General features: G+C 37.6%; 1 protein-coding gene across 1 annotated transcript in view; it reads right to left on the reverse strand.

Annotated features, from left to right (window-relative positions):
- Positions 1-2,274: 2,274 nt before the first annotated feature.
- Positions 2,275-14,428, reverse strand: part of zcchc7 (zinc finger, CCHC domain containing 7) — a 73,068-nt gene continuing 60,914 nt past the window's right edge. The window contains exons 8-10 of the mRNA XM_066659651.1: positions 5,624-5,719; positions 4,610-4,727; positions 2,275-4,465 (exon numbers count right to left, since the gene is read on the reverse strand). Coding sequence (XP_066515748.1) covers positions 3,921-4,465; positions 4,610-4,727; positions 5,624-5,719 — 759 coding nt within the window. The 3' untranslated portion in view covers positions 2,275-3,920. The remainder of the gene's footprint in view (positions 4,466-4,609; positions 4,728-5,623; positions 5,720-14,428) is intronic.

Here is a 14,428-nt window from a genome sequence, read left to right on the forward strand (position 1 = left end):
GTGTGCAGGTGCCAAGTCCTGTTGGAAAATGAAATAAGCATCTCCATAAATTTGGTCAGCAGCAGGAAGCATGAAGTGATCTAAAACATCCTGGTAGACGGCTGTGTTGACCTTGGACCTCAGAAAACACAGTGGACCAACACCAGCAGATGACATGGCACATTTTTTTCGACATGTTTTTTTTTTACTTGTCTCTTGTTCAAGAGTGGCTTTACACAAGGAATGCGACAGCTGAAACCCATGTCTTGCATACGTCTGTGTGTAGAGGTTCTTGAAGCACTGACTCCAGCTGCAGTCCAGTTTTTGTGAACGTCCCCCACATTTTTGAATGAGTTTTGTTTCACAATTCTCTCCAGGGTGGGGTTATCCCTATTGATTGTACACTTTTGTCTACCACATCTTTTCCTTCCCTTCGCCTCTCTTTTAATGTGCTTGGACACAGAGCTCTGTGAACAGCCAGCCTCTTTAGCAATGATGTTTGTGTCTTGCCAGTATTCTTTTGGACTGGAACTAGACTGAGACCATTTAAAGGCCTTTGCAGGTGTTTTGAGTTATTAGCTGATTAGAGTGTGGCACCAGGTGTCTTCAATATTGAACGTTTTCACAGTATTCTAATTTTCTGAGATACTGAATTTGGGGTTTTCTTGAGTTGTCAGTTATAATCATCTAATTAAAAGAAATAAACACTTGAAATATATCAATCTGTGTGTAAGGAATGAGTGTAATATACAATTTTCACTTTTTGAATGGAATTACTAAAATTAATAAACTTTTTTCTGATATTCTAATTTTATGACCAGTACCTGTACAGTGCAGGTACTTAAAAATTGGCCTGTCTCTTTGTCTGAGTCTCTCTAATCACAGTGCTGAACCTGCATTTGTGAGAGTGCAAGGACATGTTAAAACTTAAAAAGCGCAAAATAAACAGGAGCACTGAGAAATAAGAGCACTGTAATGAAGAAAATAAGAGCACAAATGAAGAAAAGGAGAGCAGAGGAAAAAAAACTGTGTGAAAAAAAATGTGTGAAATACAGAGCTTCAGCTTCTCACTCTGAACTGACCTGTGGCTCATTCTCATTTAAAGGAACAGATGCTGAAACAGGTCTTCCAGAAGAGGGCTGTTTAAATGGGGAGAATGCTGCTTTGCGGCTTGATCCTTGTGTTATTTTGAATATGGCAGGCTCACAAAAGTATGACCAAAAAATTAAGACCCCAAAACTGCATTAATTTCTGAAAATAGGGTATAAAATGTCCTCTTTTAGCTCATGGAAATAAAAAGAAAATTTGCAATAAACAATTTTTTCAGTCCTCATAGAGGTGGTGTTTTTCAGCAAAAAAACAGCAAAATATGTTGTGTGTGTGGTGTTTTTCAATGTATATGGCTGCATATCTGTGTATAAATAATATTTTAATTTAAAAAGTTTAAGAAAGTATAAACTAATCCATGCAAATTTAATTTTCAAAATAATACTTATACATGTATGGAACAGTAAGGGCAATATTCCAAAAGCCAGATGTATGGCTTAGTTTTGGGAAAAGTGTGTAACTAATCTCAGAGGCTTATTCAGACAGAGTCATGAAAGCATCTGACTCATTAGTGTACAACTCTGTGCCCATGGATTCTGTGTGCCTTCATGTGCTCTGTCTAAGAATTCTCTGGGAGCTAGGTTTTGACATTATATTTTTCTCTTAGTGTGAGGGCTACACTTGGCACTGATTGTATTTGCTTTACACCCAACAACTCTCCTCTGATTTACAATTGGAGAAGGTTCACAGAACCTTCAAAGGGAAAGCACATTCTAAATTACATGGCTAAATGTTTGTGGACACCTGCTCACCCATTTGTTCATATATATATATATATATATATATATATATATATATATATATATATATATATATATATATATATATAAAAATAAATATAAAAGCATAAAAGCATCTTGCACACTCAAATCTGTAATTGTGGAACAACAAAGCGTTCCTTTATAGTCAGTGAAGCTGAGAGAATAGAGCATAGAAACAAGAACTTGGTCGTAATATTATGGCTGATTTGTGTATGGAATGTGATAAATTTTTCTTAAGTTAAATATGTTAAAAAAAATAAATAAATAAATAAAAATTAATCTTCTATATTATAATAAATTCTTAAACATGCAAAATGAAAATATACATTGATTCCATTTAAGATGATTCCACTTGCCTGGAGCTTCAAACCCTTTCATTTATCTAATCTGTAATGGGATAAAAACAGACACTAAAATGTCCCGAATGCAAAACAATTTTAATATAAAACCTGTTGGACAGATTCATTATTCTTCACCCAAACAACAATGGTTATTAAAAAACTGCCTGTAATTGCCTCCTGTAAAAGCAGACCTACAGGCATGTACACAGTATAAATAGAAACACTCTATAAACTTATGTACAGGGAGGATTTTAATAGCAGCACATTGTAGTTTTCCAACTGTCTGTCCAAAGGGCCTTTTTTAAAAAAAAAAAAAAAGAAAAGAAAAGAAAAGAAAAAAAGAATAATAATAATCTTTCGAATTCTGATCAAAATTTTTCTCAATTTTGGCAGTCTAAAACTCATTACATTTGCATTATCCTGTTTTGGACGCTATTAAAACAGACTTTTAACATTTACCTGCACTGTATGTCCAAAAGTATCCAGACACCCATTATTCTTCATAGAATTACATTAACAAATAAAATAATGCACTTGCCCAAGGGCTTCATGCTCAATGACAAGACTGGTTTGAAGGCTTTTAAAACGTAAAAAATTGGGCTGTGGAACAGTGGAACTGTTCTGTGGAGTGATACAGGTCCATCTAATACATTAGAGATGATCTCACTAAAGTTTCTTTGACTAAATCCTCACAGCAGTGTGAACCCTGGACGGGCAGGTGTCTATGTACTTTTGGACATGTAGTCCATTAGGGATATGTCACGGTGTTGCTGTATTTACAGTACTTGCGTGCTAGAATTAACGAAGACATTTCCTATGCAGTTTTCATTTCAGACAGTCAGAGTAATCAAATCTTTCTAAGTTAAATAAGGACCGTTGTTAGCTTGGTTGCTAACAGTGAATGGAAATACAAAGTACCCTTCAGTTAACATTAGGAATATCATGCTAATCATTAGCCACTTTAGTACATCAGTTTAATGTCCAGAAATGCTAATGTTGTTGACAGTCAATGGAACAACATTCAATTACCATTCAATCATCAACTACTGTCTTTATCTATTTTACTTCAGGTAGAGATGCTAACTTTGCTCATTGTGAATGAAACTGAAAAATCATAAATCAGCATTATGCCTGTTGCTTTTCTCAGTTCCTGGCACCTGTGTGTCATTTGCTATTTTAGCATATTTCCCTAAACTGCTCCTTTTTTTCAGAAAGGAATAATTAAACCAGAAATGCCAATATTGCTAAGCAAGAATAACACGGAACAGTATTGAATGGGTCCATTTACAATTAGCCTAGCTATCAAGCCTCCTGAACCCATTCCTTTTAAAGGAACGGTGTAGTCAGAGAAGTAACAGTAAAATGTTGTATACTCTGCTGTTATTTTAGGAACATTTTAGTCAGAAATACTAATTTTGTAAGAAGTAAATTAAACTGAATTGGTAATAATTAGCATTACACACTGTATGCTAATTGAGAATAGGCGGTTGGCCATATTCAGCCACATTTGCTAGAGTTTATTTAGAGTCAAAGCTACAAGGGAACATGTCGGCAATGTTGGTTTTGGCCAGTAGAGGGAGACAAAGTAAAATTTGAAATTTACTATGACCATTTGCCCTCATCAGACAGACATTCCTGAAGGTATGTACAAACATTCTCTCACTTGCACGCTCTTCCCGCACACGCGCGCACACACGCACACTCTCTCTCCCTCTCTCATTCTCACACACAGCTATCTGCTCCGCTTCCTTTGCTTGATCAGGAAGAGGTTTTCATCTGAGGCTTGGTGGTCGTTGCCTGCTTTCCTGGCCCACTTCTTGATTTTGTTTTTTTTCTTGTTGCTCTTCTCAGACATCCTGCTTGAGCCAAACAACATAGTGGGCGTCTGTCCTCCTTCAAACCGGGGGTTGAAGGCTGCTCTGCTGTGGGGGCTTCTCTGGAAACCTCGGGGAAAGTCGTCGTCCACATCGATGACCACCATGTCGCCATTCTTGATCTTCTTCTTGTTCTTGTTGTTCTTGTTCTTGTTCTTCTTCTTGCCCTCCAGCTGGGGGAGAGGGGTGGTCTTCTTGGTGGGTTTGTTGGAATTCACCTTGGGTGTGGACTGAGGAGGGTGGGGGTGTTTGGGCGAGTGAGCAATACGTTTCTTTGGGGGGCGGCCAGTGGGAGTAAACGGGAACAGTGTACTTTTAGGGTCGTGTTTCTGTTTTTTTCTTGGAGGTTGAGGTGTGTACACTGCGTCCTCTGGCATGTCTAACAAACCGGCCTCTTGTAGACCTGTAGCGTGCACACACACACAAAAAGAGATATTTATGTATAAGGAATAGTTGAAAGTATTTAATCTGAAGTAATCTGATTTGGAAGAGTACTTGCATAGTGACATGGTACATGACCTGCCCGTCCAATCAGAAATGGTTTTACCTTGTGCTTGTTTGTTTATTCGATGCTCTAAACGTCTGAAATCACTCTGATCGTCGTAGCAGGCTACAAAAGGCTGTGTGGGATACGTCCCATTAAACATCCTCTTCTCCATACACTCCTAAACACACCCACACACAGACACACACACAAATATAAGTAACGACACAGCAGAGTACAGCTGTCATAATTCTCAAATTCTGAAAAAATATACACACACATTTAAGGCAAGTATTCAATAATTAAACCCCTCTTCATCTACATAAATTTATATTACATCATGAGAAAACACATGCTGTCGATTCACTGAAACAACAGTTTTGTGTTTTAACTAGTGCTGTCAACCATAATTTAACGTATGTGATTAATCTGGACATGTATATGTTACTTTTTTTTTTAAAACAAATTAATAGTTTTACCAAATTTGGCAAAGTAAACAGTGTCGCTACTGCTGAGTTCAGAAGATATTTTACATTATTTTTATGCTGAAATATGAAGTTAATCTCATAATTAACTCTCACTCTTACGCTCTCTGATTCTCAATGAAACTTTTACTCAGTAAATTAAGAGATTCAAATACAAATATCATAAAAACTACTCTAAAACATTACAATAAAATAAAAAAGAAGTTTGTTGTTGTGCATATTGCTCTAAACATTTAGGGTTTTATTTGCATTCCAAAAAACTACTATTTTAACAGGATGTCATTATGATTAACACGACTACATTTTTTAATCGATTGACACCACTAATTTGATCAGAACGGTATAATACACAGCTTGAACAAATACCATTTTCTATGTTATTTCTCTTAAAAAAAAATGCTAGTTCTCATTTTAAACAAATATATTCCAGTTTTCCATTTGTAGGAATACACACATTTACACGTTGAAGATACAGATGTAAGTTCAGTTTAATTTAGCAACGTATTATTGTTAATTAAACACTTACTGATTTTAAGGTTCATATTCTGTACCTAGATTTGTGTACCAAGGTAAAAGGTAAGGTGTTACTTACATGACCAAAGTGTCCTTGTTTAGAGCAGTTATAGCAGTACGCAGGAGTCCGGCAGGCATTTGGAAGAGGACCTTTAACTGGGGGTCCCACAGTTGTCTGGAGGGAGGGAGGGAGAGGGAGAGAAAGAGAGAAATTAATTGCAAATATTTATTGCTTTGAATACTGAAAAATGTATAAGACTATAAAAGGTTAAATATAGTCACTGTGCAATAACAAGTATCTATGACCTACAAACTTTTAACTGACAAAAATTACAATTTTACGGGGAAAAAATTCCAACAATTTCAGGGTCAAAATAAAAGTTAAGCATTTAAAGATATTTAAATAAATAATCCACTATTTATCAGCACCATTCCACTGTAAATAAGTCAAATAAAGGAGCATGGATTGCAGGCTCAACAAACTTTGGGAGGTATTTAAAAAAAAAACTCTCCACAGAAGAACGCATAAAATGTGTGTGTGGTACATGGTCAAAAAATTTTTTCACCATGTACCACACACAATACTGAAAGATTCGGGTTAACCAGAGAACTCTGTCATGCCAAACCATACTCTTCAGTGTATGCCTGACCATCAAGCCCTCAGACAGCACTTCATGAGGTTGTCATGCTCTTGGGGCTCTGGGGTACTTCAGAAAACCACTGAACACAGTCTGCTGCTGCATTAGATAATGCACCCTGAACTATTACACAAGGAGAACGCCATTCATGAATTCAATGCAGAAACACATTATTCTTGGTCTTCATGCTGTGGTCAAATGACTCCATGTTTCAGCTTGTTTTCTGTAAAAAAAGACATGCCAAACACAAACAAACGGGACCATCCACCCTTTTTCATGACGTGGATGTGGCAGTGAAGCTGAACCTGATAATACACAAGTAACTTGCTCACACTGAACAAATGTTGTTGTCAAGTGAATTAACAGGCCACAGTAGTTCAGCCTCTTCACTTGTCACTTCTATACTTCCTTTATGTGTTGTTTCAAATTAAAAGCCCTCTGTGTTTTCCACAGATCTGTCCAGTGAATCTGACTGATATCTGATGGATGCATCATTAATTAAAAGTGTAATTAAAAGTAAAGGTGATTAAACACAGCGGAAAAAACTTTTGTCTGAACTGACACAACAACATTCTGACACCAGAGTGCAACCGCTGCATCATTTAAGGTGAAATGGACAGGTCCATTAAGAAGCTTGAGTACCAGAAAGTATTTTATGTGCTTATTTATTTTTCAGTTTCAGACATATGCTTTCCCCCCCCCCTAGTGCATCACTGGTTCTTAACTAGTTGACCATAAGCTCTTGTTTATCACACATACTTCTTTGTAGTCTGCCCCCATTCTATCACCCACCAACACGTTGTTCATCTCAGGTGGTCTTCTTTGTGTGTTCAGTCACACCTTCACCCTGCCCTCATTCTATTACCCGTAAACACTTCCCTTTATTCACCTCTCCTACACACACTGAATATGAGAGCTGCTTAGACCTGGTCGTCTCTCCCTCTCCCGCTCTCATTCTTTCATCCCCCTCTCTTCCCTTTCTCATAGACATTCCATTTCTTCTTTCCATTAAGCAGATTGGAGGGAGTGATTACTGAGCCTATCAATGAAGCTCAGTAATACGCTACTGATAACACACTGCCTTTGGAGAAACTTGCTCAGTGTGTGCGTGTGTGTGTGTCCCCATCTGGTCCCGGAGAGCCCAAAGGCGTTTCACGCTCCATCGCCCTCCGTAAATACGCTCTGATAAAGAGAGAGTAAGCTGACTGGTGTGTTTGTGTGTGTGTGTGTGTGTGTGTGTGTGTAGGGTGGGGGAAGAAACTATGCACATATTCTCCTTTAATGTCTCCTCAAGGGGTTTACACACACACACACACACGTCAGTAAGGAAATTCACATGTGATTCTACTACATCATATTTTAAGCATCATTCCCTTTGTGTTTTATGTACTTTCTCTCTCTCATATATATATATAGTTATATATTTTTAAACCACTCAATATGCACTCTACTAGACACACCTACCTCTTTGACCCACCCAACATCATGTAGATGTAAATTCAGGGACGGTAGCTCATCTGTCGCTGCACAGTTTGTGTTGGTCAGTGGACATAGGACTCTGTCTACAATCTTTTTGATTGGTGGATTATTCTGGTGACACTGAGGGTTTAAAAACTCCAGCAGCACTGCTGTGTCTGATCCATTCATACCACCTCAATACACACTAACACACCACCTGAATCACCTCTGGTCCTTTTCTTTGAAGAAATGGTGAAACAAAGGATGCAGAGCAACAGATGGACTACAGTCTTAATTGTAGAACTACAAAGTGCTCCTGTAAGGTTAATGGAGCTGATAAAAAAGACAATGAGTGGAGATACAAGGTAGGTCTTTCCCTGCTCTATACCATTACAATGTGGCCCTTGTCAGATTCATTCATGGTGTTTTCCACTATATGGTGCCAGCTCTACTCGACTCTACTAGCTTGGTCCCTTTGGTTGTGCATTTGCATGTTATTGTTGTTTGGGACTGAACACAGCTCTGCACATCTGTTCAGACAGATCAGTAAAGCTCTTTCCTTGTTCCAGCATCCAGAGCATTGGAACCTCTTCAAAAGTCCACGTCGTAATTGTACGGGCTGCCACTGTGAGTCAAAAAAAACGTGATCCCTGCTGTAGCTTGGAGATTTTACTGATGTCGAGTTTGTGCTTGAGGACTGAATTTCATGGTGATTGACAAAAGCAAAGACGAATTAAATGGACAGAGTAAAAACTGAGAAAACGAGAACAGAGAAGAGAGAGAACTGAGTGAAAAAGGTTAAAATGTTTCTGCTACACACTCCTCACTTCTGTGCGCTCAGGGTTGGGGTGAACTCAAGTGGCTCATTATGATTAAATGGAACTGTCGCTGAAACCGGCCATTCTGAACAGGGCTGTTTAGATAGAAGGAGAATGCTGCTGTGGGGCTTGATCCTTGTGGTATTTTAACCAAGTATGTAACCCATAATCCTGTTTAACAGTTTTAACAAAATCAAAATTGACTTCAAAGGAACAAAATATAAAGCTAACAGAAGGGTGGACCCTACATTGCAGTTATACCTGTTTAACACAGAAATAATTTAGTGCCATTTCATAAGTGTTACACAACAGATTTAACCGCTTTCCTGTGTCTCTTCATTAAAAATGGTGCCAAGAATGGTGCTCACTTGAGGGTTTTACATTTGTCTTTACATTTCATGTCAAATCTTGTCTTACTGGAATTCTGTGAAGCTGCTTTGTGACAACATCAGTTGTGAAAAGCGCTATATAAATAAATTTGATTTGATTTGATTTGAAGAAGCTATTAAAGCATAAACAGTAATATACTGTAATTACATAATACAAACCATTATTTCACAAAGTTATCTGCATTAGGCTTTAATTAGTCAATGTGTCCCTCACCTTCTTTCTTTCCTTCTATAGTGCTACCGCTCATTCCATGTCTTCTTTTTGTCCACCTCTCTCTTAGCCACTCATCTGTTTTCTTTTTTCTTAGCAAGCTATCTGTTCTTATCTTTTCCCTGCTCCTCTCTCTCTCATCTCTCATGCAAATTGGCCTGTGACACACACACACACACCTCCCCCGCTTTCCCTTGACCTTGAGCTCCTGTTATTGGACTTGGCCTCAGAGGTGAAGGAAAAGAGGGTAGAGAGAGAGAGAGAGAGAGAGAGAGAGAGAGAGAGAGAGAACAAAAAAAATCCCTCTGTCTGTCCTTCCTCACTCCCTCCCTCCATCCGGTGCTCCATGCATAAAGCTCTATAGCCCTATTAATTACCGCGCTTTTGTGCGCCTCTATCGGCTCCATCTAAACGGATTAGCCGAGGCCAGAGGGTGGTCTCTGATACGCTTGTGTTACAGGGCCAAGAGTCAGCCGCCGCTTTCAAGGGGTCACAGGACACACACACCCGCCACGCACACACGCACGCACACACACACACACACACACACACACACACAGGGCAAATGCATATCTTAAACTACAAGCTCTACACATCCAGGTTGCACACATGCATACATTAAAAAACAGGAATTCACACAATAATACACCTGAAAACACAGATTTGTAAAAAAAAAAATAATATAAATATAAAATAATTTTTTGTGTGTGTTTATATATATATACACACACAAACACACAAAGAGAAGCACCACAATGTTGTACAAGTTTCAAAACTTGATCAAATGCTAGTGTTGTACCGATGCGCACCTCTGTTGCCACCGATACTGCCACTTAAACACAGTATCTGTATCATCTACAGAGAGCTCCGATACCATAGGTAGGTTTGAAATACTTGTACTCACTATTCCCTACATGTTGTACACAGGACACTTTTTGGGACACACCCCAAGAAGCAGATACAGACGCGCATGCACGCTGCTAGATGCAGCTCGGATTTAAAGTCGGGGCAGATTATAAACAGACTTGTTATTTCACGCTACACGACTGTTTTTGTCAATTTTTACGAAGACTGGAAAAATATCACACACACTACACGACCCCACACTTCCCAACCAAACATGCAATTCGCATTTTCTAGAAGACACTGTCTGTATAGATCCACAAAGAACAAAAATAAATAAAAATGTCTTTGTGTCATGGACGGAAAAACATAGTCAGCATAGTCTCTACACACTGTAACAGGAGATGGAGATTAGTAGAATAGCACATAGTTGTGGCTATGTTCCATCTTAAATGGTTCAGAAATATTAGCGGTCGCTGTATCGCATGCCACATTGTTGCATCATTTAACGTGGAATGGAAAGTTAGAATAAAGTGCAAATGTGTTTTTGGTTCACTATGTTCTACAGTAATATTTCTTATTTTAGTGACATGTGCACTAAAACTAATGCATTGTAGTTTTTCATAGTTTTACCATTTAATCTGTAGAGCTCCACTGCACACGCCTTTACTTTCTGTGCTCTGTTCTCATTGGCTGTTGAAGGGACTCATTCAGCCTAGAGTTGGTGGAGAGTTTGCACTACATGACTATGTTCAAAGTTGGGTCGAAAAAAAATTAAAAATCAAATATTTGATATGCTTTGACTGCTGAAACGCAATTTGGAGGCAAAAAAGTGCTAAAAGTCGTGTAGTGTAACCCCAACTTATGGCATGCCAAAGAACACTGACTTCATTCAAGCAAGCTTATTATATCTTATTAGCAATACAGAACACTGCTTTAACAAAATAAAATCTGTAAGTACAGCAATATAAATATCTGTATTTATAGGCATCTGTCTAGTAGTTAATATAGATAGAGTTGGTATCGGTACTCTGTATCGGCAACCTGAACATGAAATATCGGTATCGGAAGTGTTCTTCTATGGCAGTGGTTCTCTAAAATAACCTAAACTTTTAATGTGTAAATTACATAATGTTTCACAGTTTTCATAAGTATGCCCCAATTAAATTAATTTGTGTTGTAGAAAAATACAACGTGCGACGCATACACCGTAGCTGATTATGTCTGTAAGGGAACAGTGATGGGGGGGACATTGTTCCTCCATATTTTCTCCAGGGAGGGGACACGATCCCCCAGTTTTCCATGTAAAGAAAGCCCAGTTTCAGCTGCTTACTGAACGTAAGCAAAGGCTCAAAACAAACATGAGCAATTTGGACTTTATTATAAAAAGGTCAAAGCAAAAATGAGAAAAACAAGCCGAGGCCAAGCCCAAGAAACAGACCGAAGCCAGAAAGACTAAATCCAAAGGCAAAATTGGAGAGAAATTAAGCGAGAATTCTGTACACGTGAAGACAAAATAGAAGAAAACACTCGGCTGAAGGAAAACGTAGCCGTTCTTTGAATCATTACAGCCCTAAAGCAAGGTTTAACACAGCGCCCCTCCTTCACCTACTGCTACAAGCGCAGAGAGCTGCTGTGAGCTCCTTCCCCAAGCCCCCGCCGCGCTATTTTCACCTGGAGCCTGTTAAAACACAAAAAAACTCTTCTCATTTTTTTATTTCTTTCAAAACCCTTATTGCCCATAAATTTGATATGTTCTCATGAATGTAGGATTATGATTAAAACGTTCATTTTAGGCCTACAGTTATTTGTATTCTCTCCATAATTTTTAGTAATTATTTTAGATAATTGTGTGTTAATCATGCAAATGATTAAACAGAAAGCAACAAAAACAATCAAAAATTGCCCCCAAATTATGCCCCTGAACAGAGGTAAAAATCATAGGTGGTACTTGGAGGTTTTGGCTTGATAATGGGTGGTATTTTTTTCTAAAAACTTTGAGAACCACTGTTCTATGTCATTGCTTAAAGTGTGGATTTAGGTGGAACAAATCACATTTTTCCAATATCAATTCTGATGCTGTAAGTATCGGCCAACACCAGGGTTCTAGCGTCAGAGTGTCAGATACTTTAACAAAGGTTTTCCTTTGAGCAATGCCACAGAAGAAACTCTTCTGGTTCTATAAAGAACCATGTTTGTTTAAAAGATGTGCGAGTGTGAAGAATCTTTTAAAAGGTTTAAAAATCCATTACTCTGTCATAAGGTAAACATATTAGCAAATATCAGCAAAGTTCTTAACGGTTCTCAAAGAGCGTTTTGCAGCGCCTTTATTTCTAAGAGTGCACAAAGCTTTAAAGCTTTAAAATGTACTCATTTTTACTGAAGAACTTCATTTACATTCATGGCTTTGGAAAAAGTTAAGAAAGTTAACAAATATGAGCTCCTTCACACTACAGAAATAAACAAATTTACCAATAAAGATTCTCAGACAGGTTTTCGACATCACAACACAACTTCTTAAAAATTGCAACGAAAAACGAGACCACACGGAAAAAATGTGCTGGCTTTGCATTCGTTTCCTTCCTGTGTTCCTTTACAAAGTGCACCATACTCCCAAAATAGTGCACTTAAAATATTTATCAAATTAATACTATTACACTACTACACAGTGGACTACATATTGTGAAGGAAGATGTGTCAGATTCAGCCCTAGTGGTGTGGCGGTGTAATTGCAGAGTGACACAGACATATAAAACGCTCACTGCAGTAGGCTCTGCACTCGACATAAATCAACCGACAAATAAAAGACTTGACATAAGTCAACCATAACAGTGTTGACTTAACACTGGCAAACTGTAGATATAACACTGACAAATCATTTGAATCATCTGAGCAAAAATGTGAGTCATATGGCACAGTATAGAGCTAATGTAGGGACAAATATTTGCTTAATGAGGAAAAAAAAAACCTGAAAGTTCAAATCTTGAGATTGACCCTTGGAAAATATAACTACGTATTATTATAATGGTTATTATTTTTTTAAACCATAGGGCGATTTCTTGTCAATGTAAATATAATTTGATTAAATTCTGGAATTATTTTGTATAGATTTTTGTTCATGTACATTTTGACATTTGAAGTCTTACATTCTTCAATAGTTTAAGTTTTTTAAATTCCCAAATTCAGATTATCTTTTTTCATTTACAGATCATTTTTCCCCTCACTTATGGATCCTTGTATTTCAGTTTCAGACTTTTGGAGAACAGGATATCAACTGAACGTGGCGTAGGCAGACAGGCGTGAATTGTGATCAAGGCTTTAGGCCACAGGTGGCCAACCTATCAGACACACAAAACAATTAAATAAATAAAATAAAATAAAATTGAAAGGAAAAATAAATGAAATTACATAAAATATATAATAAAATGTAAATAAAAATAAAAATAATAAAAAGGAGCTACAAGCTATGGATTTACACAAATACCATATTATAGCAAACAACATATGTTCATAGCTCTCGCTGTGAACAGAGAAGCTTCTTAGAGGGACCTTTGCAGCTAGCCTCTGAAAATAACAATGGATATTTCAGAGCAGTAGGTGCCCTGTGTTGCAGAATTGTGAGGAAGAAAGAGGCTTTCTTAAGACAAAGATATACACTAAAAAAGGTCCTTCATATGTTCTTTAGTACAGAAAATGGTTTTATACAGGTCCCTGAACACTTGAGCCCTTTGCATGATTAGAGGGTTCTGGGCACTGTGCATGGGGTCTTTAGATTGATAGAGAATGTGCTACAGATGCTTCTCTTTAGCACCTTTTAGAAATGAATTTCCTACTGTAATTATAGAAAAAAACATTTTTGGTGCAATATAGAGCCCTATAGCACAAATTTCCATAAATATATAATTCTATTAAGGCTTACATTTTAAAGTAAAACTGTTTTTCCCCCAAATTCTGCAACACAGCGGCAGATGCTGCAGAAGTTTCGTTTTTCCTCCATGTGTAAAGTGATTTCAGAGTGTGTTTCCAGGGCTGAGAGGCAGAACATAGAGATAAATGGGAAAACATGAAATTGAACACAGATTGAGTCACCCTGACCACAGCCCCAGAAACAGACGGATCATTTTCCTGTTTTAGTGCCTTTCATTTTTTGTTGACAAATAAAAAAACGGGACGTTTCCCATTTTTTATCTCACCATTTGTAAATGAATATCAAATGACCTAAAAGTACATGGACACAACAGCTATATTTTTTATAGTGCAGGAAAAGAGCCGTGGTTTGGCCACCCTTACTTTAGACGAATCTAACCTTAATAGTTATGCTTAGGCTACTCTAGCAATTCTACCACCCACAAAAAGAAAACACACAGTTAACATCACATTACACTGTGAGGGTATGTGCTGTTTCAGTACAGGTTTGTTACACAATTTTATCCATATAAGCAGGACATCAAAAAATTAGCAGGAAATAAAATAACCATTTTAATTCTGTAACAAATCTGTTATGACACAGCATTTATTTATTTACAC

The sequence above is a fragment of the Hoplias malabaricus genome, chromosome 2 (genome assembly GCF_029633855.1).
Source record: "Hoplias malabaricus isolate fHopMal1 chromosome 2, fHopMal1.hap1, whole genome shotgun sequence".
Classification (NCBI taxonomy): domain Eukaryota; kingdom Metazoa; phylum Chordata; class Actinopteri; order Characiformes; family Erythrinidae; genus Hoplias; species Hoplias malabaricus.